General features: G+C 42.6%; 1 protein-coding gene across 7 annotated transcripts in view; it reads left to right on the top strand.

The window, feature by feature from the left end:
- Nucleotides 1-27,863, top strand: part of ITPR1 (inositol 1,4,5-trisphosphate receptor type 1) — a 352,886-nt gene that overhangs the window by 134,251 nt on the left and 190,772 nt on the right. For 4 of the 7 annotated variants that reach the window (XM_061396356.1, XM_061396353.1, XM_061396355.1 and 1 more), the window contains exons 6-13: nucleotides 6,265-6,351; nucleotides 8,337-8,495; nucleotides 10,493-10,591; nucleotides 11,803-11,886; nucleotides 11,984-12,130; nucleotides 16,905-17,000; nucleotides 18,970-19,014; nucleotides 23,556-23,710. In XM_061396356.1, the coding sequence (XP_061252340.1) occupies nucleotides 6,265-6,351; nucleotides 8,337-8,495; nucleotides 10,493-10,591; nucleotides 11,803-11,886; nucleotides 11,984-12,130; nucleotides 16,905-17,000; nucleotides 18,970-19,014; nucleotides 23,556-23,710 (872 nt within the window). The remainder of the gene's footprint in view (nucleotides 1-6,264; nucleotides 6,352-8,336; nucleotides 8,496-10,492; nucleotides 10,592-11,802; nucleotides 11,887-11,983; nucleotides 12,131-16,904; nucleotides 17,001-18,969; nucleotides 19,015-23,555; nucleotides 23,711-27,863) is intronic. The other 3 variants (XM_061396358.1, XM_061396357.1, XM_061396360.1) reach the window with 1 other exon arrangement.

Below are 27,863 nucleotides of genomic sequence, written 5' to 3'. Positions count from 1 at the left end.
CTCCAATGGTGGGGTCGGGGAGTGAGGTGCACGTTTGATCCCTGGTCAGGGAACTAAGACCCACACATGCCATATTGGGCAGCCAAAAACTTAAAAAAATAAGTAAATAAATAAAAAGACATTGCAAAAAAACAGCTTTTTAACCCCTGTGACTATCCACTGGAATACCAAATTATGTGGGAGGAATGATGCTTCTTCCTTGAACAGGACTGTGCTATGCATTTCTGGCACCCAGCATACCTGGCTCTTGTCCAGAGTACCAGTAGCGATCCCCTCCTCCTCTCATCTTTGTGATGATCAAGGGTGCCCCCGTAGTCTGTGCTGGAAGCCTGGGAATCGTGTTGAATGGGTAGAAAGGGTTGCTCAATTCTGTACATCTCTCAGGAGAGCTATTTAGCACGCACGCCTGTGGGATTATCGTGGTGGAGGTAATGCATGTGTTTAACGGTCCTGGCTCCCCTTTTCTCTAATAATAATGATTATGTTCAGTGAGTTCTTGCTGTTATTTAGTTGCTAAGTTGCATCCGACTCTTTGTGACCCCATGGACTGCAGCATGCCAGGCTCCTCTCTCCATGGAATTGGATACCCATTTCCTTCTCCAGGGTATCTTCCCAACCCGGGGATAGAACCTGCGTCTCCTTCGTTGGCAGGCAGAGTCTTTACCACTGAGCCATCAGGGAAGCCTGAGATCTTCTTAGTACATCTCAAACTGTTTCTTCTCCTACACTATTTACAGCAAGGGTTGTAAATTAAGGTTCCTCGTGGCCAAGCAGGAAACCAGTTGGAACAAAGGGGTCTTGGTGGGCCAGCTTGCTCAGTGGCTCATGCCTGTGTGCAGGTCTGGGGACACTTCCACCTTCCAGCTGCTGCTGCATGGGAGGGTGGGCCTAGAGCTGCCATCACATATCAAGAGAAACTAAGGACCCATGCTTTGCTGTGTTATCTTTCAATTTTTTAAAACTATTGGCAGCTAATGCCATTAAAGTTTAAAACACACACTCAACACCAACACCAGAATGGCTCAGGCAGGGTAAGGTTCTTGGTCACCCATTCGCAGCCTGTGATACACATGTCATTTCATCAGCAGTTCCTTTTCATGTTCCTTCCCACAAATGAACCCTGAAAAAAGCCACACAGTTGAAAACTGCAATCCTAAAGGTGACCGAGAACTTTGAACTCCTTACTAAAACAAACAACAAATGTTCTCTTTCATGCTGTTCTTGCTTTAAATAGATTTTAAAAGGAAACCAGCGCTGTCCCCTGATTTAGGATTACTGACGTGACTTTTGGGTCTTAGTTACTCTGTGCAGTTCCTACTTTCCTTGCTTAGTTGGACATCTTTTTTCCCCCTCGTGTCTGAAAGTCATTCACATGCTCTAGTGTCGTCATTAAAATGCTGTATTTTGGGAAGCCGCTTGCCTTTGGGGGTGGATGACTGGTCTCCAGGGGGTTTTCATTTTTATTTTTGTCAACTACTGTGGAGCACCCCAATCAAAGGTCAGATTATTTTAAATTAATGCCATTTAAGGAATTAGTTGTCTAGACCACTTTGATTTCCTTTTGCCTAGGCTGTGCAACATGCCGCCAGCTCTCTGAAGGACAGTGACATCTAGTGGCTGGTCGCTGTATGTGTCTGTTCTTTCAGAGAGAACTGGATGCTAACCCCGCTGGTCATAATTTCCCAAGATCTTGGCAGAATGAGGTTCCCCTACCCTTAGCCAATCATGTAATTTGTTCTTCGGGCATTGACTGCATTTCCTGACAGCGTTTCTGTCTGTTACCTTGAAATAGCACCTACATTGTTTTGGTTCTGAGAAATGATCTGTTACTTTAAGCTGGGAAGAACCAGAGGAGTGATGAGTATTGTCTTCTGAAGCCTGGGTCCTGCGTTGCTTATTTTCAGAGGCCTTAATTCAATATCATGTTATGTAATTCAGAGTTTTTTGACCTTAAATAACCTTTCCCCACTGCTCCAGTGACCTCTCTGTGGTAATGTAATAATGGTTTCTCTATTTCTGAAATAAAATAGCAGGTGACTGTGATGGGATTGGCCTTGATGTTGCTTAGGGAAACACAGTAATGCCCATGGTGAACAGTGGTGGTAGAGAGCATAGCATGGAGTGCCATTTCTTCTTAGAAATTTGGAACTGTCCTCAAGTCATTGTGCAAGGAAAAGAGCAACAGGTACTTGATTTATTGGGATTCTTAAATATTGAAAAGGTAGCACATTTAAGGTGGCTGTTTGTTTACTTTTATTGTTAAATTAATTTTTACTGGAGTGTAGTTGCTTTACGATGTTGTGATAGTTGCTACTGTACAGCAAGGTGAAGCAGCTATAGGTTTTCATATATCCCCTCTTTTTTGGATTTCCTTCCCATTTAGGTCACCACAGAGCACTGAGTAGAGATCCCCGTGCTGTACAGCAGGTCCTCATTAGTTATCTATTTTATACTCAGTAGTCTATATATGTCAGGCCCACCCTCCCAATTCATCCCACTCTGCCTCCCCACCCTTAGCATCCATATGTTTGTTCTCTACGTCTGTGTCTCTATTTCTGTTTTGCTCATAAAGCTTTTTAAAAACCCAGGCTTCTTGCCATGGAGATAGGATGAAGATGCTTCTGAAAAAATGACATGTGAGTATTGTAAGAAGTGAATTTCAAAAACACATGAGTAAGAAAAGGGAAAAAAAATGGTATGCTCTCTAAATCTAAATTACCTCAAAGATAATCTTGGTTTTATATTTGGTGTGTGTCCCGGTTTCCAACCCCCTATTATTCCTGTATCTCTGTATGTTAAAGTATTAATAGGGGCATGCCGTCTCACTTGTCTTTCTTTACCTGCTTATTTCCCCACTTACTATGTCGTGAATAAACAAGTAGTTCTGTATTTTTCATGGCTACTTGATAACTCCATGGTATAGCAGTACTGTAATTTTAGATAGGCAATCCCTATGGAGTTCAGAAATACTTAGGATCCTGACAGCTTTTTTCCATTCTGGGGCGGGAGGCGGGGGGCGGGCAGTGGTTATGGCCTCATGTGCATGCCTGTTTACTTCTTAGAAGAAATTCCTGGAAAAAGGATGGCTAAGTCAAAGTTATGCCCATTGACCAACTTTTTGGTGGATATTGCCAGATTATCCTTCAGAAGGGGTAATACAAATCCACTGTCCAAGTGTGGACTCATCTTTAGAATACACTTGAGAGATTTAATATGTTTTTTCCAAGGTTAAAGCAACCTTGATCAGTGGGCCTGGGTATAGGTTGTACCTTACTTCCTTTTTATCAACCTTTTGCTTTACCTGTTGAACTAAAAATCATGATGGATTTTTTTTTTTTCCTGAAAGCCAAATTATATGTCAGTTATATCCATAAAACCGAGGGAAGGGAACTAATTTATTTCGTGAAGGGAGTTACCTAAAGACTGACTTGTGAACGCAACACATATACAGTATTTATGCACTTAGTAAAAGATGACATGAATGGGAGAGTTTTCTTCTTAAAGAGCCCTTATAGCAAAACTGAGTTCTTAGAATGGTTCATAAACTTAATTCATGAAATGTTTACTTAGTAGTTATGTGTGGGCTTGGTCATCATTAAATCTTTTAATGGAGTTTTGGATATGATATTTGATATTCTTAGATATTTATTTTCCAGTTGTATATTTTCACTTATGATTTTACCTTTTGCCATTTAAGATTAAATTTAAGATTTAATTTAAAGATTACCATTTAATCTTTAGAGCTACTGGTGTTAAATTAGTCTTAAATATGAAATCCGGGCCTTCTTGGTGACTAATCTGACATTTTCTTTTAGATATGCTGGTGACCATTGGATGACCACTTTTATCCTTAATCTGAGCATAGGCAGGAACTTAATATTTTAGATTAATATTTCTTAGATTGAAGCCACTGCAAATCCTTGAGAGAGGAATATCCATGAGAATTTTCCCTCTTAACCAGGAGCCCTTATATTATTTAGTCCAAGAAACACTACTTCAAGATTCTCTAAAGGTGAATCCTTTCAGTGTGACATGTTGAGCAGAAAGGAAAAAAAAAAAAAAGCATTTTTGTTGGGAAAATGTTGTTTTATTTTCCTTAATTCATTGATTTTTCCACCCTTTGGTTTTTTTTTTTTCGTTCTCCAATTTCCTGTCCTTATTAGCTGAGAACTGCTTGGCAGAAAGAATAAATGGCTTTCTCCAAAGTATAAACCTGCCTTCTAAGTAGATTCAGTCCAATGGTGTTTTTTTTTCTTTGGAAAGTACCTGTGGTTACCGGAGAGCTCTCTGGAGAGGGTACAGCTTGGGCATGAAAACAGGGAGAAGGGAGGTGGGAGGAAGTGAAGGGAAGGTGTTTGTGAAGAGGAAGAGAGAGTGGGGAAGAACCGTGCCCAGGGCAGTTGCATGCCAAGGATGGCTATGGTGTCTGCACTGCTATTGTTTCTGGATGTGTCTTGAAACCATTATATTTTTGTACCTGAGAACAGCAGACTGGTAACTAATTCCAGAAGAGCAAGAGGGAAGCCTCTGAATAGACCATTGTTTTAAAGGGTTGAGATACATAGGGTAAACTTGCAGTCATCTGTACGAACATAGGCAGACCCTTACCTTCCTTTCATGTGGATTGTTTCCAGTTTAGGATTGCTGCCTGCAGCTTATTTTTCTCAAAAGATATGCCTTCCTAAAAATACCTATCTTTCCAGTAGAGGCAGAGTGGATGCTGAGCTTAATGGAAATGGGAAGAGTCTTCATCCAGCCAACTTAGTCAACTTTTTGAAATTCTCATCATTAGGACATTTCTTAGTTACAGAGACTTATGCATAACAATCACAGTTAAAATGTGTTGAATGCCTGTTTGGTGTCTAGTATGCATTTTCTCTAATCTTCATGATGAGAGAAGGGGGCGGGGGGGGAAGGCCTATTTTTGTCCTCGTTTTGTGGATGAGAATGCTTAGTGAGGCTCAGTGAGATTAAATAACTTGGCCAAGATGGTAAAGTTGGTTTGTGGTGGAACCAGGATCAGGTCTGAAGGGTCCTGTGGAAACAGGGACCTGGGAAGGAAGCCCGTTACCCCGTGGCATCTGCTAGCATCTTGTCTCAAGGCCAGGGGAGACTCAAGGCGGAGAACGTTGGAAACGGTTCTGAAGGATACTACTGGTCATCATCAGGCATTTGTCACCCATCAGATTAGAAGAAATCCCTGTTATTTTACTTTGGTTTTACTTAGTCTGAGTTTGGGAGTCAGGGGTTGGAACAGCAGTTTAATTGCCTAGGATGAAGCTAGTTCCTCTTGAGCATGGTTATCATATGTTAACAGTCCTTACTGAGTTCTACAGGGAAATGAAGAAAAAGGACTGTGTGGGCTGGTGGCCTTGGCCGACTGTTTTGGAAACCCTCTATTCAGCAGTATCATGTTCCCTAGGCTGCCAGAGTTGGGCTAGTGGTATCAATCTGGAGTTTACCCAAACGTGGGTGTGAGATTGTCTCTTACTTACTTAGTAGCTGTGTAATTTTTTTTAAGTGACAGTATTAAGCAAAATTTCAAATATACATAGTAGTAGAGAAAACAATATAAACTCCTTTTGTAGCCATCATTCAACTATGCATTTTCAACCAAACTTTTTCATCTCTCCGTGTCTGTTTCTTCTTTATTAAATTAGAATAATCATCTTCTCCTCAGGGAACTGCCATGAAAATTACATAAATTATAATTGGTATATAACAATAAAAATTAACACTCCATGAATCCTTCTGTGATGAGATACCATGCTAAGTGATTCCTATGAGGTGAGAGTACTGTTTTTATTTTCATTTTACACAAGAGGTAACTGAGGCTCACAGATGTTAAATAACACATCCAGGTCACAAAACCAGTATTGAAATCCTGTTTTATTTTACTCCAGAGCTATAAAGACAACCTTTGCAAATCATAAAAGGGCTGTGGAATTTCCCTTCCAACCTTACCCTGTTTTCTTTAAAACTATATAAGCTTTTGACTTAGTCTTACCCTAAGCAGATATCTGTGAAGTCCTTAAAAGAAAGAACACATTTTTGAAAAGTCAAAAAGGCCAACAAGCAAAGGCGTAGCAAGTTGGATTGTTAAACCCCTTGCTCATTGCACTTAGCCTCTGGGTGTACTTAGGTAATAATATTGACTTACTTCTGTGGTTCCTGTATGAACTGGCTATGTTGGTTCTGCATCACAGCAGAGAAATGAAACGCATTGTTGCCTCTTTGTGACCAGTCTTCCTCCTCCATAAACAGCATGCTGCAGACTTGGAAAAGAAGCAGAATGAGACTGAAAACAGGAAGTTGCTGGGTACCGTGATCCAGTATGGCAACGTGATCCAGGTAGGTCAAAACCACACTTCTGTCACGGAGCTGAAACATTACAAAGAGTGAAATGAAAAGCAAGCACAGTAAACCCTATTTGGACACATAAAACTCCATGGAGACAGCCAGTTTATTGGAAAAGGTCTGGCATTTCTTCTGATTAGGCTGGGTTTTCAGTTGGTTCATTTTCAATGTGAGAGTCCACTTCTCTCCTTGGAAGCTGTTAATTTAGTCTGTCCACATTTTTCAGATGGGAAGCGCCTAACTAAAGAGAAGCCTGACTGTTGTGGTCTTGCCTAACTTATATTCCCTGAAAGTTCCTCATATTTGGTAAAAACTGATTCAAGGGCTGGTCACCAGAAGTAATAAGAGCAATTCTGTATCTTCAGGTAGAATTTTGGATGATGAGTCTCAGGTCTTACCTAATCATGAGGGTCATGAGGTTTACTTGTTTATCTCTGGTACCTTTACATTTGAAAGGATTAAACACAATTTAAGAAATAGCTACCGCAGAAAATTTCTTTCTTTTGCTGGAAAGAAAAAGTCCACCTGGGTCTGTCCTTGCAGAAAACAGTCTGTGAGAAGTCCAGTGCCAAATAGGGCTTTTAAAAAGCCATTAAAAAAAATTGAAGTGTAGTTAGTTTACGACGTTGCGTAAGTTTCAGGTGTATAGCAAAGTGGTTCAGTTATACACATACATGTGTATATACAGTCATTCTTTTTCAGCCGCTTTCCCATTAAAGGTAATTGTACTGTCCAGTAGGTCTTTGTTGTTTATCTATTTTATACATTGTAGTGTGTCTGTGTTAATCCCAAACTCCTACTTTGTCTCTCTTTACTAATGCTAATATTAAATTTACAACTGACAGAGGAGTTCCTTCCCAATTTTTCTCCTCTGAGATTTAGGGCAAGAATTCTTGCCATGCCTCAGCTGTCTCACTAACAAAATGGTAATAATAATGGTGTCTGCTGCCTATGATGATTGACAGGGACCTGTCAGAGTATCCTCTGAACACATATTACCTAATATTTATTTCCCCTAGATCTTGACATCCACCAATAGGTAATATCAGGTTACACACCACCCAAATCCAATACCTCAACAGGTGCGTGGAGGATCAGGGCTACTCATCAGAATAAGAACAAAGGCTTGGGAACACATTAACTTCCCCTTGTGTATCATGGCTAGGGGATGTCAGAGGCTCATGGATCAGACAAGTTACTCCTCTACTTCTAGTAACCCTGGCAGTTTGTAAACCTCCTGAGAGTGTTCTAGAAACTATCTGTGAACCTGGAAAGGGGGATATTGGCAGTTGGCAGTGGTGTCTCCTAGTCTTATCATGTCTCCAGAGATTGGACAAGCTTTCATATTCCCTTCTATCTTCTCTTACAGCCTGTTGAGTTGGGAAGCTTTGGTCAACTCTTCCTGGTCTAGACTTACTATGGGACGTTTCCCATCTAGACTTCAGTCTTTCCATCCCTTTCATGTACCCACTTGCCAAGTATTGAGAATAGAGTGCTTAGAAATTCAAGGTGGAAATCCATAGCAGTCATGTTTTTTCAAATGAATTGACAATCCCCCTAATGGGGTCCTCTGTTAAATGGAACTGTGTCTGTTGTTCAGAAGTGCCCTTCCTTAGCTCCACCTTTGTGTCAGGGCATATTCAGACTGCAGTTCTTTAGACCCTTTTCTTGGGGTTAGACCCCTTCCTGGTAACCAATGTCAAGAGTGCTATTCTATCGGACAGCGCCCTTTACCTGAGTGACATCCATCTCGTCCAAGGCTGTTTTGGGGGGGAAATAATTTTCTTCTCCTTCTGCTCCCTTTGCTCTTTCTCCTTTTCTAATCATCCCCTTGCCCCAGGCACTTCTGTGGTTCTCTAACTTCACAGGCAGCTCAGTGGTGGGAGGAGTGTTTGATACATATTTTATATGGCTGAAAGAGAAATGGTAAAGATTCAGAGACATGCTGACAGGCACCTTATTCTCTTGGTGGTTTTCAGCTACTGCATCTGAAAAGTAATAAATACCTAACTGTGAATAAGAGGCTTCCGGCTCTGCTGGAGAAGAATGCCATGAGAGTGACATTGGATGAGGCCGGAAATGAAGGGTCCTGGTTTTACATTCAGCCATTCTACAAGCTGCGATCCATCGGAGACAGTGTAAGTGCACATTCCCAGCCCCGGGAGTGCTCCATGCCAGGCCTCCAACCATAACTGCATGCTTGAGTCAACTAGGAGAAATTTAAAGCTGGAGCCAGAGGCTTATCCTGTAGGAGGAGAAGGGACTCACTATGGAAACCAGTGTTTGGGAAACAGGGAAATTTGGAGTGAAGTGTGACCTACATACAGTAGCTCTATTTTTCCTACTGGGCTTCTGAAAAAATTCATACGAGCAGCCCATTACCTCGGTAACTTTACCATGAAAGCTGCTGTCGTGTATTACTGTCCTGGGGACTATGCCCCTCCTTCTGTATCAGTGGTAGAGTAGAAATGCTTTGCTATTTGGGAAGTAAAGTTAGAACAGAGGATGGAAAAGAAGTAGATTGAGCAGAGAAGGAGAGTGGATTTTAGGATTAGCCTCAGTTGTTCTTTGTCAGTAACTCTGCGGGTTCTTCATTCCATTTCGGCGCCTGTGGTTGGCTGTGAGCTGTGCTCTTCTGGGTAGGGGAGGTCATTAAGTTATAAAGCCCCAGAAAGTTATAAGTCATCCTTTCCGAGGCCACGTAGAACCATCCTGATACTTACTGTCTACCTTACTGTGTGCTTCTGTGGTCGTATACTTACCTACCACTATGTATGAATGCTAACAGCAGTATTTCCAACCTTGTTAAGATTCTGAAATAGTTGTTTCTACCAAAAGAAATATGGGTTTAAACAGTGTGAAATTCTTACCAAAATGCTCAGCTAGCCTCCACCTGAAACTGGATTTTGCCATTTTTTAATATTTAAGTATACAAACTCCGGGTAGTTTCAAAATGTTTTAGTTTATATGTGTGTGTATTAAAGTATATACAGTATACCTGAAGCATCTAGTGCCAGGACACACCCCCCGCCCCACCCTGGGCAGCTGGTATACAGCAGTGATCATCAACTGATACAAAAGAACTAGTCCAGAAAAGCTTACATTTCAGCCAAAGGTTTGGGTTTTTTTTTTAATGTACTGAACATAATTATATTCATTTGGAGTTAGAGAAAATTTGATAGTATGTCTTCCCCAAATGTATCAAACTGAGAAGAGATGGGTTTTACATCTTAGGAAACCATCCTTTCCATTCTTTTTCCTTCTGCGTCCATAATAATAGACAAGAAAGGGTGCTTTGTTCTGAACTTCATTTCTAGCATGTCCTTTGCTTTCCTGTTCTTTAAGGTTATCTTTTTATCTGTGCCTTGGTTGAGAAAATTAGATGGTTTTGAATTCTTAGCCTTGTAGAATAGTGTTTTTTTGAATACTTGTAGAATAGTGTTTTTCAAAGGACAGGGTATCTATCTACGCATAGGCTAAGAGATCAATTTAGTAATTTGTGAGTATTATTTTAGAAAGTGGAATAGAATAGATAGTATCAAGCTGTGTTGAACATAATGGGGATAAGATTGGCGTGGGTAACTTTTGTCTTAGATAGAGAGATATGTATATCTGTGCATACATGCGTATATGAATGTATACACACATACATATACACATATATCTACATAAGTATGTATGACCAGGTCATAATAGAAAACATATTTCTTAATATGACTTTTCAAAAAAGTATAAAAGTCATTGCTTTATAAATGTATAGCTTTATTCTCTCAAAGGTAAAGACTTACTTCAGACAATATTCTGCTTCTACCCCTAAAACTTATGTATCAAGTGCCTTAACTGAATCTAACAGAGGGAGGGCTTTTTTCTTCCTGCTTAGACTAACTTTGAAAGCATCTTTAGGTAATCAGTGACACTTGTGGGCAAAAATTTACCTTTAGTCTTGTAAATAACACCCTCTCCTGATCAGGGTCAGGCTTTTAAAACTGTGCTTTTGTGCCGTATTATTCTACCTGCTGGAAACTGGGCCTTCTTCTAGGTAGACTCTTACGGCTTCTCCCCAAACTAGCCACTGTTCATTCTGCAGTCCTGACATTTTTTTTGTGAAACGCTCTGTGGGTTCTTTCCTTTTCAGGTGGTCATAGGTGACAAGGTTGTTCTGAACCCCGTGAATGCCGGCCAGCCCTTACATGCCAGCAGCCATCAGCTGGTGGATAACCCAGGCTGCAACGAGGTAAGAGAAAGCCAGTTACGACTTGTGAGCAGCATATGCTACGGGAGCCCTCTGCCTTCCTGAGACCAGAGCATGGGCGTGCTGACAGTGACTTGAGTCCTGACTCAGGACAGTGTACCCATTTTGCAGGCGAGGAAACCAAGACTCAAAGCCAGACCTGTCACATGAGGCTGTGTAAGCCTGTTCCGTCGGTGGGAGCTAATAGTCACTTCAGGCCTCAGTTTGCTAAGCTTGTATCACTGGGAGACCAATTTTCTAATTTCTTAAACCAGAGGAGGCTCCCTTGTACCAATGTGTTTTGGCCAGAGAAGCACCCTTTTCTAATTGGTCCCCTAAAGAGAGAACCTAATTCCCCTACGTTGGCAGCTATGAATACCCCTGCAAGAGTGACATCTTGCTTTTGGCAATACATGTACTTAAAGTAATTGGCAATTACAGGACACAAGGACAGTAGCTTGATTGTGACATGAATATTTGCCTAATGGTGGAGGGCACAAGGTCTGGAGTCAGATATTATGGATTCAGATCCCGAATCTGCCCTTCTCTACCTCTGTGACTGTAGATTAATTACCCAGTCTCCCTGGGCATCAGTTTTTCTACCTCTGAAATGGACATTATGGTTATTGCTATTTTTCAGGGTGGTGGTGGTGGTTGTTTAGTCACCAGGTCACCATCCGTTTTGTGACCCCATGGACTATAGCCCACCAGCTCCTCTGACCATGGGATTTCCCAGGCAAGAGTACTGGAGTGAATTGCCATGCCCTCCTCCAGGAGATCTTCCTGACCCATGGATCCACCCTACATCTCCTGCACTGGAAGGCAGATTCTTTACCACTGAGCCACCAGGGAAGCCCTTTTAGGGTGTTGCTAAGGATTAAATATATCAGTTAATGTTGGCCCAGTGCATAGAATGTCTTTAGTGTACAAACAGTGGCTGCAAAGAAGCTGTCATTCCAGAAGGGTGAGAAACTTACTTCCCTTAGCCACAGCTGGAATATACATAGTGATTGGTAGAAATTATCCATTTATTACCAGAGACTTCTAACAGGTCAATTGAATGTGCAAGTTCTATGGTCTTAATGATGCCAGTCTTTAGGTTTGGAGGGCTGAAGCACAATCTTGTTTCTTGGACAGAGGTGAGGCCCTTTGGGGCAGGAAGACATAGTTGTTGAGGGATATGTGAAAAAATAACTCTTAAATTTGCTTTCCAGGTCAATTCCGTCAACTGCAATACAAGCTGGAAAATAGTCCTTTTCATGAAATGGAGTGACAACAAAGATGACATATTAAAGGGGGTAAGTTGGATACATGACTGGCTGGGCAGCACTTGGCTCGTCTTCAGTTCTCTCTTAAAATGCACTTTCCTTAACCCCTCTGTGTGTCGACTTGCAGGGTGACGTGGTGCGGCTGTTCCATGCCGAGCAGGAGAAGTTTCTCACCTGTGACGAGCACAGGAAGAAGCAGCACGTCTTTCTGAGAACCACCGGCCGGCAGTCTGCCACGTCCGCCACCAGCTCAAAAGCCCTGTGGGAGGTGGAGGTAAGGGACGGCGCAGGGCAGGCAGGGAGAAAGGACGCGTGGGTTTATAGGAGTAAAGTCAGATCCAGGTACTTCTACCTACCTTGTTCCAAGGGATGACTTGGGATAACTAAGAGAAACACACACATCACGCCGTATCAGAAGGATGCAGGGTAAGCCAACTCCCACCTGAAAATTTCCAATTTCCCTTCTCTGGGTCATCCGATCATCTCTTGCTTCTGTATTTTTCTTTCCCTTGCTCAGTTACGTATCACAACAAGTGATCAAGTGCCTAACCAGCATGATGGTAGGTGAGTGCATATTGGTGACAGGACGAAAAGATGCCCATCTGATAACTGGATGGTGAAGGTGATGGGAGGCACATTCCTTGTCCTCTGGAGGTGATGAAGGAGTTTTCGGTTGGGCAAGGGTTTAAGAAAGACTTCCTGAAGGCACTTGCTACTAACAGGATAACCTATATTTCAGAAAGAAGAGATGAACAGAGTAGGTTACTTCTTGTAAGATACTGATGTGGACTTGGAAATAGCAGGCAGCCTTGGTTTAGAACTCAGTAACCTCATTTGAGGAGGAGCAGAGGATCGTCCTGCGAAACAAAACAGAAACTGTTCTAGGAGACCAGATCTTGAAGGGCAATATATCCAGGCTGTGGCAACTTGGGACTTGACACATAAAGCAAAAAACTATTAAGAATATCAGAACCCTACAGAAGTAACTGTGACTGACTTTGGAAACTTAAAGTACTGCATCTTCTTCACTTGAAAATTAGTTGAAATGAATGAAACATGCAACCTTTTGAGGAGAGTTTCTGCCGTATAGACTTTGAAAACTTTGGTTACTTACAAGTCTACTTCAGAACATCTATATTTTTTCTTCTGATAAGAAACAACTGTCTTAATTTTTACTCCCCCCAAAAACCTTTTCCTGCCAATTTTCCTTCTGAATAGCCTAGGGAAACACTGAATTTATTCCTTTTTTATTTTTTTCTTGAAGATTTTAGAAACAAAAGAGCCCCTTCAAAATAAAAGAAGGAAGACAACACCATGTGTTTTATATTTCTCATCATGGTTTAGGATTTTCATTATACATCTTCGGCATATTCCCTGTCAGTTTTACATAGTGTTAATCTTTTCCCGTGTGAAGTAAGAACTTTACAGTAGCATACAGTTGACTCTTGAACAATGTGGGAGTCAGGGACACTTGCCCTCTGCATGGCTGAAAATCTGTGTACAACTGATAGTCGGCCCTCTGTATTCCTGGTTCCTCTGTATCGTGAATTCATCCAACCATGGAGAACTGTAATATTTAATATTGAAAAACCCATGTGTAAGTGGACCCATGCAATTCAAACCAGTATTGTTAAAGGGTCAACTCTACTTCTTTCTCCCTTCCCGTCCTTTTGGTGTTATTCTCTTGTGTTTTACCCCTATATGCTGCCAAGCCGCTTCAGTCGTGTCCGACTCTGTGCGACCCCCTAGACAGCAGCCCACCAGGCTCCCCTGTCCCTGGGATTCTCCAGGCAAGAACACTGGAGTGGGTTGCCATTTCCTTCTCCAATGCATGCAAGTGCAAAGTGAAAGTGAAGTTGCTCAGTCGTGTCCGACTCTTAGCGACCCCATGGACTGCAGCCCACCAGGCTCCTCCACCCGTGGGATTTTCCAGGCAAGAGTACTGGAGTGGGGTGCCATTGCCTTCTCTGTTTACCACTATATATATATATATATATATATATATATATATATATATATATGCTATAAACTCAATACTGCATTTTTACTTACTTTGCCTTGTTTAAGGAGTCATTTGTATGCTAAAAACATGGGAAAATGAGAGATTAGGAGTCTTTTATCTACATAGTTGGACTTCCCTTGTGGCTCAGCTGATAATGAATCCGCCTGGAGACCTGGGTTCAATCCCTGGGTTGGGAAGATGCCCTGGAGAAGGGAAAGGCTACACACTCCCGTATTCTGACCTAGAGAATTCCGTGGACTGTATAGTCCCTGGGGTCGCAAAGAGTCAGACATGACTGAACGACTTTCATCCACATAGTTATCCTCTCCAGCACTTCATTCCTTGGTATAAATTGAGTTTTCATCTGGAATCATTTTCCTTCAGCCTAAAGAACTTCTTTATCATTTCTTGTAGGGCAGGTCCACCACTGGCCAATTCTCTCAGCTCTCATTTGAAAATAAGAAAATAGCTTTATATTTGTGAAGATCCCTTTATTTCACCTTGATTTTAAAAAATATACATTTTTCCTTTTTTGAAATAAAAGCTGCACGGAGATACAACTCATACATCACACAGTTCCCAAATTTAAAGTGTATAGTTCTCCATGGTTTTTAGTAGATCCAAAAGAAGCCCTGGACTCCTAGCAATCACACCTCATTTCTCTTCAGACTTGCCCCCTCCCCACCTCTGGTGACCACTGCTCCACTTTCTATCTCTATAGATTTGCCCGTGTTGAACATTTCATATACATGGTATCCTACAATATGTGGTCCTTTGTATCTGACTTCTTTTACGTAGCATATCGTTTTCAGAGTTCATCCATATTGCCCTGCATATCCATATTTAATTTCCTTTTATGTCAAACAATATTCCATTGTATGGATATGCTGTATTTACCCTATTTTATTTTTCATTGGCATTTGGATTATTTGTTCTTTTGGGCTGTTGTGAACACTGCTGCTGTGAACATTCATGTACAAGCTTCTGTGAGGAGTCTCAGTTCTCTCTGGGGTGGGATTGTGGGGCATATGGTAACTTCGTTTAACCTTTTGAGGACGGGCTGCTCTATCTTGTTGGCACTATTGTGTGTTCCAAACTGCAGTGTATTAAAGATTCTGATTTCTTCATACAGCCTTCATTCACAAAAGGTATTTTTGTTGACCATGAAATTTTATGTAAACAGTTTTCTCTTTTCATACTTGAAGATGCTAATCCATTGTTGTCTTGCATGCATTATTTCCTGATGTGAATTCACTGGTTTTCTTTTCTTCTTTTTTCCCTTTTTTGTCTTTTTTTCCCCCTGAAAGTGAAAGTTTCTCAGTCGTGTCTGACTCTTTGTGACCCCCGTGGACTGTACAGTCCATGGAATTCTCCAGGCCAGAATACTGGAGTGGGTAGCCTTTCCCTTCTCCAGGGAATCTTCCCAACCCAAGGACTGAACCCAGGTCTCCCACATTGGAGAGGGATTCCTTACTAACTGAGCTATCAGGGAAGCCATAGCTTTCTGCCTCTTAGCTACTTAAAAAAAAAAAAAAAGCCCTAGTTTTTTTTCCCCTATCTACTTAAAAAATTTTCTTTTTATTTCTGGTTTATATTTATCTTATTATGTGTCTTAATGATTGTGTGAGTGTGTATGTATTTATGCTACTTTGAAGTCATTGAGTTTCTTGAGATCTGTGCATATGTATCAAAATGGGAAATTTGAGGGTTACTATTTCTCACGTGTTTTTCCAGCCCCCACCAACCCCCATGGACAGACTGGATCCTTTGATACTGTCTGAAGGGTCACATTTTTCTGATTCTTGCCTGTCCACTGCTTTATGATAATATGCCACGCATTGTGATGTCACTGTGTTGAGAATCCAGATTCTGTTGCTTTCCTTTAAAGAGTATTGACTTTTGTTTTGTCAGACAAAGAAAGTTCTGGATCGCTTTGATCCTTTGGAGGTTTGTTGCAAAGCTTCATTAGGTCACGTGTACTGTAGCATTTGTTTTGGGGGCTGTGCTAGCCCAGCTCCTAAGATATGACCCTATCATTGTCTAGACTGAACGCCCCAGGTGTTCAACTAGTCACTCCTCTAGCTGGGTAGGTCAGAAACCTTCTAGCCAAATGTCATCTCCCAGATTGTTGAGCTTACCACTTCCCTCTCATTTTATTTTAGGCCTTGGGTGGGGAGGGGAAGAGTCTTGCTGTACACACATGCAGCTTGATGTTCAACCAAAGACTGTAGGAGGCCCCGTGCAGATTTCTGAAGTTTCTTTCTGGGGAGCTCTGTATTCTCCCCTCAGTCTCCTTGAATTCTGATGTATCTACTCAACCCACTGAGACTGGAGCGCTCTGTGAGAGTTCTCCTTCCTGATGCTTCCATCCGAAGAGGACCTCCCAGCCGGAAACTGGAGCGGTCATGAAGATCACCTTCTTTCCCTTTCCTCAGAGAGCACAGTTGTGAACTCTGTGTCATCCAGCATCAGTACCCAGCTGTTTTGTCTGTTTTATGCAGTTTTCTCATTGTCTGTGGCAAGTCCCTGTACTGTGTGTCGTGTCTGATTATGGCACCAACTACCGTTGCCAGTATTCCATCCTGAGCAGATGCCAGTTACATCTATTGTTGTAGTAACTTGTTCCAGGCACTGTGAGTGTCTGGCTTCAGAGCACAGACTTGGGCATGTGCCACAAGGCACGAGGGCATAGATAGGTTGCTGTTACAGGTTTTCATGAGGCTCATTTTTGTTTGTTTTACCTTTTGTGGATGAAGTCCAGAATCTTAGCTTCTTCCTTATGATTAAGGCAGATAATCTGAAAACCAATTGAACTTTGTTTTACAACCATTTCATGTTAATTAGGGGACTCTACTTCTCCTTTGGAGAAACATTACTTAAAATTACATGAGATCCTTGGAGCAGTTTTATTGGAAGATAATGATTGTTTGTCAGCTAGTAAACATCACTTCTGAACTATGACTTCTGTGTGATATTTCAGATTCAGTGTCATCCTTATATGGGTTGACATTGCTTCTACTCCTATTAATCATTTCTCTTCTTGCAGGTGGTCCAACATGACCCATGTCGGGGTGGAGCAGGGTACTGGAACAGCCTCTTCCGTTTCAAGCATCTTGCTACCGGGCATTACTTAGCAGCAGAGGTAAGTGGCAGCCCTGTGATTTTTCTCTTTCCATGGTAATGCACTTCTCTTTCCTCACTTACCTGTAGCCATTGGGTAGTTAGAGGCTTAGGGTGCTGCTCTGTTACCTAGCTTTTCCTTCTGTTTCTCTGTTTCCTTCCACCTCGTTTCCCTACTTATGAACAAGAAGCAAAAATAATGAACACATTTTAACATTTGACAGGGATTCTGATCAAGATGTGGGGAGAAAGTCAGTTAGAAAACAATGCTGTCATGAGAATGTCATGTCCAGCATGCTGACTATAGTTAATAATACTGTATTGTTTATATTTGGCTCTTGAATGATGTGGATTTGAACTGTACAGGTCCAGTTACCTGTGGTTATGGCAGCCCATTCCAGTATTGCCTGGAAAATTCCGTGGACAGAGGAGCCTGGTGGGCTATGGTCCATGGAGTCACAAAGAGTCGGACATGACTGAGCGACTGAGCACATTCTTCAATAGTAAATGCTGCATAACTAAACCAGTCTGTGGCTGGTAGAATTTGAGAATGCAGAAGAACTGCAGATGTGGAGGAATCGCAAATTTGGAGAAAGTGAAAATGTTAATCATTCAGTTGAGTCCAATTCTTCGCAACACTGTGGTCTGTTGATGGAAATCTCCAGGCAAGAATACTGGAATGGGTTGCCATTCTCATCTCCAGGGGATCTGCCTGACCCAGGGATTGAAGCCGGGTCTCCTGCATTGCAGGCAGATTCTTTACTGTCTGAGCTACCAAATTTGGAGGGCCAACTATAAATTATATACCCATTAACTTCAGCCTTGTTCAAGGGTGAGATGTATTTGAAGGTGGCTAAGAGAATAGATCTTAAAAAAAAAAAATCACACTAATCTGGGCTTTAGGATTATCTTTCAATTTTGCTCTTGCATACTACTCTCCCCACATCTTATTGTTTACCAACCCCAATCCTAAGGTAAATGACCAAGACTCGGCTGTAGTGCAACATGGTATGTAAAGCTAGACGCATTAAAACACATAAAGAATTACTTGACTTTATAGAGCTTGCTTACTCACAGGATCAGTGGATTCGCCAAGATCCTTTACTTACAGAAATGTAAAACATCAAGGAAGTGTGTTTTAAATGCCCATGAAGGATATGTGAGGAAAGCAAGACTCAGTGCTGAAGCATGGGAGGAAATTTCCTTTTAATTTTTGTATTAAATTAAGGAGTCATCTTACTGTGTGACAGCTGTTGCACTTTACTCTGATTTGCTGGAAGATGTACGATGCATATTCATACCAGATTCTAGCCGTACATCAAAAGACACCTGCTGTTGGCTGGCACCACTGGTGAGACTGCTCAGAGATTTGCAAGGTGATGTGTGGGCATCAGACTGTGGCAGCTGACCTCAATCTAAATGTGCCAAACCCTCTGGGATGCCTGATACTTGTGTGAACCAATGATTTTTGATATACTGAAGAGCCGAAGATCAAGACTAAGTTGAAATTTATAATGGAGCCATAGAAAGTGGGCCCAGCTAACCAGCTCTGAGAAATGTTGATGACATGGTTTGCCAGAGGTCACTGGTTGTTGCATTATCTGTTATGTTCTGGGGTGAATGTAACTCTTGCTGAAAGCCAGACCATTTTTTTTTAATTTCTAACTTGAAATAAGCAGGATTATCAATGACTGGATACTGATCTTTTATTTATTTCAGGCTTTTAACTGTTGCTTTGCTAGTGGATTCTCTGTGTTCCTCTGTCTACACTTGAGAGCCATCTGTCAGTTACTGGTAGACTGTTGTTCCGTGTGTGTTGTACTCATGTAACGTGTGTTGTTGTTGTGGCATGCTGGTTTCGTGAACAGAGGGAAGGGACAGGTTCTTAGCTATCCAAAGATGTTCGCAGGCCTTGATGTCTCCTGCAAGCGGGGCCGAGTCCTTGAGAAAGCAATGGATGTTTTAATTTCCTAATGATTCTTTTTCATCAGGTAGACCCTGACTTTGAGGAAGAATGCCTGGAGTTTCAGCCCTCAGTAAGTATGGGCAAGAGCCTTCTCGTCTTCGTCTGGTAGGGTGAGGCCATATGCTCTGGAACCCGATGTAAGAAGCTGCCCCTGTGATCACTAAGTGCTGGGGAAGGGGAGACCTCCACTGCCCTAAAAGAGGGTCTTGTTCTGTGCTTCCCTTGCGGGCAGCCATGTCCCCTTGTGTCCTGATTGGTCCAAGAGACTGTTGGTCGTGATACTCTTTCTGTGTGCTTACTCGGGGTTTCCATGTCTTAAGTTGCAGAAGTTCAAGGTATCTCTTGGAATACTGCTAGGTTGGACACAGTGATGGTCTCTGTAGAGCCAGCCTTTTATACATGAATGTTCTGTTGCTGTTGACCTGAAGCTATGACTCATCAAGATTTCTTCAAGGAATGAGCATGTAGGGTGGACACTGTTGTTTGGACTGTGGAAGTAACACGTGAGGCTTTACCTCTGGTTAGGCACTCAGTGGTCTAACTCTCTGTCCTCTTTGCAAAGTCAGAAATAGATCTTGTTACGTGATTTAGAATTTTAATGCTGGATCTTTAAGCTGGATCTTTCTTTGGAGGCCTTATTGCCAATCCTGATATGGAGGGACTTGGGGGTTTTGGTGTCCACAGTGTGCAGAGGGCAGTGGTTGTGTTACAGGGAAATGGTGGGTGTTAGTCATGGAGTTCTCTTGTGGAGTGCTTCATTCTGGTCTAAGATGAACAAAACAGAACCAAAACCAAATAGTTGCTGCTCTTTTTGACATTGTGTGTCCATGTGATCATCTTGATGATGAATATGGTAGGGGTATTAAGGGTATTATCTTTTAGTACAATTTTGAAAAAATTGGATATCAACATTGTACATTAATGAAGGGACTGAGGTGGAGATAACACATAATGTAGTTGTCTTCGAAAGTGTTGTGAATTCTGCAGGAAGCCATGAACTTTCTAGTTAAATTTGAGCAGAGGTTAGCTTTTAAGAAATGCAGAGGAGTTCTCAGACAGAATTCCTGCCCTTAGTTCCTGGACTTGCTGGTGGAGTTCATCTTCTCTTTCCACTCCTTGTGGGAGCACTGGAGGGCCCTGTTCCTTCTGTTCATGCACTTTACTGTCACTACTGAAGCCCATTTGGAAAGCTGACCTTCTACAACTGCTGTGAGCTGAAAAAAAAACACCGGTCCAGTCGTGCTCTCCACCCCCGCTCAGGGCAGTCTCTGCCCATCATCCCTGTATTGTCCTCACCAATCACTGTTCAGCACTTGGACTGGAAGGGGCCTCAGTTTTCAGAAGATAATTCATCCTAGCACCTTTCTTATTTTGAGAGTCAAGATGGTCATTGGGTCACTCGCTTCCCTGGGTCTTGGTGCCACTATCTGAGGCTGCACAGAGTCAGACTCCCCTTGGAGGTGACTTTGAGGGGGACCTGTGGCTTATTTAAGTGTGAGCTGATGTCCGAGTGAACCTTGAGCGCTGTGGGGAACAGGACTGCTCTCCCAGCCTGTTCGTGTGTGTGGGAAAGACAGGCATGTGTGTAGTGTAGGAGGAAGAGCAGAGTGATTGAAAGTAGGGCGAAGAGAGAGACAGACTTGGGTTTATTCATTTTTATTTTGTTTATTTGTCTGGCTTGACTGGGTCTTTGTTGCTGCGTGTGGGTTTTCTCTGATGTGGTGTGCAGATTTCTCATTGCAGTGCGTCCTCTCGTGCAGCACGGGCTCCAAGGCGTGCAGACTTCAGTAGTTTCAGTTCCAAGGCTCTAGAGCACAGGCTGAGCAGTTGTGGTGCACAGGTTTAGTTACTCCGCGGCATTTGGGATCTTCCCAGACCTGGGAAGGAACCCATGTCCCCTCCATTGGCAGGTGGATTCTTAACCATTGGACCATCAGGGAAGTCCCAGACTTGGGTTTAAATAGCAGTGTGCATGCTCAGTCATGTCCAACTCTTTGCAACCTCTTAGGCTGTAGCCCTCCAGGCGCCTCTGTCCTTCGAGTTTTCCAGACAAGAATACTGGAGTGGGTTGCCATTTCCCATTCCAGGATGCACTGCTTGTGCGCTGTATGGTTCTGGACAAGTTCCATTCCCTCTTTGAGACCGACTTCCCTTATCTGTATGTGCGGACAATATGCTTGTTGTAAGGATGGAGTGAGATGCTCTGCAGATGAAGTGCCTGGCCCCTAGTAAACACTTGGCATATCTGTGAGTTGCAGAGGATAATAACTGTTTTCAGTGCCTTTTCCCCACCAGTTTGTCTGGGCTGCCCAGCAGCTCCATGAAGGAGGTAGAGCAGATCCTTCCATCTTCATTTGATGCGTGAGGAAGCAGGAAGTGGTCCTCACTGGCCACATGCCTTGGGTCTCTGGAAGTGCAGTCAGCTGTCTCCTCTTTCGTGTTTCTCTGTGCCAGGGCAGCATGATGTGGCAACGGGCCTGGCTGCAGATCTGGACTGTGTTGCTCTAGCTGCTCAGGTTGTTGCATGAGTGGGAGTCCTCGTGGAGGTGGGGTGCCAGAAAGCTCACGGTTCACCTATGAGCTCCTGCCTCTGGAGGGGATGGTGTCCAGTCGGGAGGGTCCTTCACCCTTCACCCTCTTCTTGGCTGGGACCCTTGGCAGTTGGGAAGAAGAAGCTTCTCATTCTGCTTATTGATCATGTATTTCCTGAGACTGGCATCCCAAACCCGTGGTCTTACCTGGGACTGCACTCAGCTTTGTGGTTCTCTTCTTTCTGAATCCAGTGGCCTTTGAGCCATGGACTTGATGCACAGGGACAGAAAGTACTCCTCGAGGATAGCTGTGGGCTGACGGCCTTGTGCACATGTGCCTCTGCTCCCACTAGGTGGCACACACTGACTGCACACAGCAAGCACGGGACGCGTGGCTGAGTCACAGGCCACGGGCTGTGGACTCAGTGCTGCTGTCCTTTTTCTCTGGATGTGTGGCCAGTCTGGAGATTAACTGCCAGCCTGTAGCTGAGCCCCATGTCGCACACTGGAACCAGGTCAGGGTTTTTTCTGAGAGTGGTGTGTGCAGCACTGGTTTGAAGAGGACAGATTCCATTCAAAGTGATTTCTCGTGAGTGGAGCTCGGGGAGATGCTCTGGTGTCCTCCAGCTGATGTTTGTGTGGGTGTAGATAGAAGAACCACTCGGGGGAGTGGTTGTTCAGATAGAGGTACAGGGCGTGAGGGCTTCCCAGATATGTCAGTGGTAAAGAATCCACCTGCCAGTGCTGGAGACTCGAGTTCAATTCCTCGGTCTGAAAGAGTCCCTGGAGAAGGAAATGACAACCCACTCCAGTATTCTTGCCTGGAGAATTCCATGGCCAGAGGAACCTGGTGGGATACAGTCCATGGGGTCACGAAGAATCAGACATGACTGAGCGACTCAACAACAACAATAGGGCGTGAGCGGGGGAAGACAGAGATGTGTGATATTAGAAGAGCTGTTTGCATTTTCTTTTCTTTCTTTCCTTTCTTTCTTAATTCATTCCTGTATCCCTCCTTCCCTTCTTTCTTTCCTTCCCTTTTTTTTTAAACAGGCAAAGGTTGATGCCTCTGATGGACTGAAAAAGCAGACTTGCCCAGAATCCTAGAACTCAGGCCCCATGGAATGAAATTCTCTCACGCTCTCTCCTTTGCCTGTTAGATTTGCTTTTCTTTTCTCCATTCCGTTTGGAGAGGAAGCAGGGCCTCAGCCCAAGCAAAGCAAGACGGAGACAAGGGAAATGTGGTTTTCCTAGTAGATGCAGGTGGATACTGTCATCTTGCAAGGAGGTTAAACTTCAAAAATAATCTGGTGCAGAGTCACAGGGCAGAGCGCGGCCTCGTGAAGCCTGTCAGAGTAGACACCAGGCTCGGCACACTACTGCAGTCTTCTTCGGCAGATGGGCTTCGGAGACTGGTTGCATCTTTACAGTTTTGTGGGAAAGCTTTCATTGTTGTTCATCAGCCTTCATTGTCAGAGATTGTCTTCAGTCTCTGCCATATCCCACACGTAGCAGGAGAGGCCCCTTTTCCCCCAAATGGTCCTTGGCAATTGATTAATTAGGAGCACTTTTTCAGGGCTAGTCTGACATCTCAGATATTTTTCTTGGCCACATGGGGATAACTGCTTACAAACACTTGGATTCAGATTTATTTCATTGCTTCTTTTTTTCCTGGGAAATAACTGTGTCATCTTCTTGCTAGACGGTTTCACTGGAGGCTAACACCACCACCCATAAACCACACCCACAGGCTAAGTTTTCTCAAAGTGTTTCTCCTCCCTCCCACCCACTGCCCAAGGATGTACCACATAGAACACTCTGCCCGTGGACAGTTATATAGCGTTGCAGCGCCATGTTGCTTGAGCGTTTTTGTTGCAACACAGTGAGGCAGGGTGTAAACATTCTTGGCATGGGTGGCCAGCTCTCGTCTTTGGTGACTGCTCTGAAGCTGTGGTACTTCTCCTGACAACTGCTGATGTTCACGACTGCTTCTTCCCCATTCCTGTGGACAGAGCAGTGATTGTAGTGAGGCAAGGGCGTGGCGTGCAGAATCCTTGACCTGATGACTTTTTTTCCCCAGGTGGACCCTGATCAGGATGCCTCCCGAAGCAGGTTGCGAAATGCCCAAGAGAAGATGGTGTACTCCCTGGTCTCTGTGCCCGAGGGCAATGACATCTCCTCCATTTTTGAGCTGGACCCCACGACGCTCCGTGGAGGCGACAGCCTCGTCCCGAGGTAGGAGTCCAAAGAGGCTTACCGCAAGTGAGTTTGTGTTGCCTGACTGGGTTTCTTGGAATCCAGAATATCATCTTCTTTCTTGGAGCTTGCATACAGGATTTGGTATAGGATTTGTTCTGATTGCCCATTGAAATGATATGTAATTTTTATTTTTAAAATGGCTCATCGGTTGTTAAGTTCTCAGTAGTTGCCTGAGATATGCTGTGTTTAGGTGAACAAGCCAAACCCTTAAGCTCATGTAGCTCAATATTTCTAGTTTTCCTTACTCTCTCGCTCCTTTTCCCAAACGTGAGAGATCTCCTGGTGAATTGAATAAACCCTTGAAAAGAAATTCTAGAAAATGGAACATTTGAAATGCACTCAGTCCGTAGTAAATTTTATTAGTGATATTGAGAGATCAGATCAGTCTTCTTCAGTTATTTTAATTAACTTTTACTCTTAGTTTTGTTGCATAAAAATGCATTCTAGGGGAAAATAACTGAACCATAAATGGAACAAAAAACTCTTAACAAAATCAACAAAAGTATTAATAGTGACTAACACTAGAGTGGTGACTTCATGCCATTTATAATGCTAAATGCTCATGTTATATATATATATAATTTCATTTTCATCAAAACCCCTGTGAGATAAGTAGTATTATTTGCCCTTTCTTAGAGGGCAAAGACAGAGGCTCAGAGAATTGAAACAACTTATCATAAGTAAGCAAGGCCCATCGCAGAGCCCAGAATCTTAAACATTTAAGACAGACAAGGCTGTTCTAGCGATTCAGACTCTTCAACACATTCTTGGGTAGTGGAGGTCTCACGACCCGTGGTAGGTTGCACACAAGGCCTGTCTCTCTGAGGATTCCTGTGATTATTCCTGTGTGTCATTGCCATTTAACTGCTCAGCCAGAGTTGGGCTGTGAAAGTGTTAAGTGCAGCTTGGGTGCTGTCAGAACTGGAGGAGAGGCTTCTCTTGTACTGGGTCCTGTTCCTGTCCCTCTCAGAGTCATACACTGAAACAGTGTCCACACAGAAGAGAACCTCACAGGGAGGCCATTGATTACCGTTCAGTACAATGATCACTGGCTCCTGCCCTCTGCTGGGTCATGAACGCCTTGAGAATCTGGAGAAAACTGAAGATGTCCTCTTGTTAGATCCCAAGCTTCACGGACTCCCAAGTTTGTCCCGATGTAGACTGCTTCTAAAGAAATGTAACAGATATACTGAGATACAATTCATGTGTCATACAAGTCACCTGCTTAAAGTGCTCAATTCATTGATTTTTATTAGATTAGCAGAATTGGGCAGCCATCATCAGAATAGATTTTAAGAAAAATTTCATCGCTGCAAGAAGGAGCCCTGTACCTGTTAGCCGTCACTCTCATCTCTCCATCCTCCATTCCCCAGCCTTAGACTAAGCTACGTTTTGTCTCTATTAATCTACCTGTCCTGGACATTTCATATAATGGAATCACTTGTGGCATTTTGTGACTGACCTCTTTCACTTAATGTTTTTTTTTTTTAAGATTCATCATTTTGTAGCATGTATTCATTTCATTTTATTCTTGAATAATATTCCATTGTGTGGTTATGGCACATTTTATTGATGGACTTATTAATTGTTGGCCATTTGGGTTATTTGCCTTTTTCTGGCTATTGTGTGAATACATGTTCTTTTCTCATGAGTCTAGAACCTAGGAGTGGAATTACTGGGTCATGTGGTAACTGTATGTCTAAACTGTTGAGGAACTTCCAGTTTTACATTTAGGGTATTGTATTCTCACGAGCCATGTCTGAGGGTTCCAGTTTCTCTGTTTCTCTCCAATGCTTGTTTATCTGTCTTTTTTTAATATTTGAGCCATCCTAGTCAGTGTGCAGTGGTATCTCATTGTGGTTTTGACTTGAGTCTCCCTAATGGCTAATGATGTTGAGATAGTCTTTTCATTTCTTCATGTGTTTATTGACCATTTGTATTGATATATCATTTTTGGAGGCATATCTATTAAGATCCTTTGCCCATTATTTTTTTGCACTTAAAAATGGATTATGTCTCTTTTCATTATTGTGTTAGTGTTCTTTATTCCAAACACCTTACCAGATATGATTTGCAGGTATTTTCTCCCATTCTGTAGATTTCTTCACTTTCTTGATGGTGTCTTGTGAACCACAGAAGCTTTTAATTTTTAGGTGAAGTCTAGTTTGTACACTTTTTCCTTTGCTTGCTAATGATTTTGGTTTCTTAAGAAACTGTTGCTTAATACAAGGTCACAAAGATTGATGCTAATGTTTTCTTCTGAGAGTTTTATAGCTTGTGCTGTTTTTCATTTAGGTCTTTGATTGATTTTGAAGTCACTAAAAAAATACTAGGTTTGGAGTAGGATAGATGACTTTTGTAACGTGTCCTTTCTCACTACCTACCTAGATAAAGATAGGGACTGTAGAATCCCATTGCATTTCTGTTAAGTACTTTTCTGTATGTTGTATTCTCTATTCCAGAAGTTCTTGAGTGGATTTTTTTAGGCACCTGGAAGACAAGGGAATGACTTTTATTTTATTTGCTGTGTATTTTATTTTGTAAGGGATAACAAAGAGCAGAACCATGTGATATAAAATAGCTATCAAATATTTCATGACATGCCCTTGGTGAATAGGAATCAGGTGCCAGTTGGCCACATCCCCCGATGGGTTGGAAATCCCCATGATCCCATGGGACGGGGAAATTTGAACTTGGTCAACAGGTCAGCTTGCCAAACAGCTTTGGTTGGCTCTAGACCCCTGCTTCTCTATCCCCTTGATTCATTACCGTTTCTCTATTGGAAAACATTCTTTGTGGGCAGTTGTCCATAGACAGACTGATTGTAAACTCTTAAGCAAGGGAAGCCTAGTGTTCTCCCTGGAAAAAGTGTCTGGCATGGTCTACCAGTGTGTTCCTTAGTAGTTTTGATCCTGTGGTCTTAGCTTTCCAAAATTTTATCTGTTTTTGCCCTTGGCCACCAACCTCAGAGCCAGAAGTGAACAGGGCCTCTTATTCGCTGATTCAAGGCAGTCATAAAAAACTGTTTGTAGGAGTACACACTCATTTCCCGCCATCTTAAAGTAGTGCTAAATTTTATTTTTTTGAAGATCAGAAAGTCTGGGGGTAGATACATGAAAGTACCTGAAATATTACCAGTAAAGAACTTTTTATGACGGTCATTGGTTAAAAGAATCCTTCCAACCAAAATAAAAGGGATAGTGGCAAATCCTGGATGTAATAAACAAGATAATAAAATTGCAGTATGCACAAATGAAATGCATTAAATAAACATCAGAAGAGCATCCAGCTTTGTGGCTCTTTTGAAATTGTCCTGGCTTTTGAACTAATGATTAGGGATGAGACTTTAAATGAATAGATAGAATGTCCTTGGTATTTTACATGAACTTCAACATACAACTCTAGAATGTAAAATCAGTCATCCAATTAAACCCAAGCTTTGCTTAAACTTTGAGAATAAGAAAATGCATCCGAATTCCTCAGAAGAAAAAATGCAAATCTCTGTCAGGTTTCTTGTGCATGTTGTTTAATTTATATTCATGCTATTCAAAGTCAGTATCACTTGTAATGTTCGAGATAGTTAAAGTGAAGAAAGGCAGAGTCTACTGAAGAGATGTGACTGCTTCAACATGCCCTTCCCCTTGCCTCTTTCCCAGGAACTTGGAATGCTATCGTTTATGATTCTTTTTAATGCAAATCACTTCCATGCTCCCCTGTCCGCTCTGGTCCCTCCAGTATTTTAAGTTCCAACTTAAGTTTCCTATTAAAAAAACTATATATTCCATGACTCGCTGCTGCTGCTGCCGCTCAGTCGCTTCAGTCGTGTCCGACTCTGTGCGACCCCAGAGACGGCAGCCCACCAGGCTCCCCCGTTCCTGGGATTCTCCAGGCAAGAACACTGGAGTGGGTTGCCATTTCCTTCTCCAATGCATGAAAGTGAAAAGTGAAAGTGAAGTCGCTCAGTCGTGTCCCACTTCTAGCGACCCCATGGACTGTAGCCTCCCAGGCTCCTACATCCATGGGGTTTTCCAGGCAAGAGTACTGGAGTGGGGTGCCATTGCCTTCTCCCCATGACTCGCTAAAGCCTCCTTAATGTCTTCCTTTAAAACTCCTTCAGTACTTACCTTGA

Source organism: Bos javanicus, chromosome 22, assembly GCF_032452875.1.
Source record: "Bos javanicus breed banteng chromosome 22, ARS-OSU_banteng_1.0, whole genome shotgun sequence".
NCBI classification, from domain to species: Eukaryota; Metazoa; Chordata; class Mammalia; order Artiodactyla; family Bovidae; genus Bos; species Bos javanicus.
This window is presented reverse-complemented; position numbering and strand designations above follow the sequence as displayed.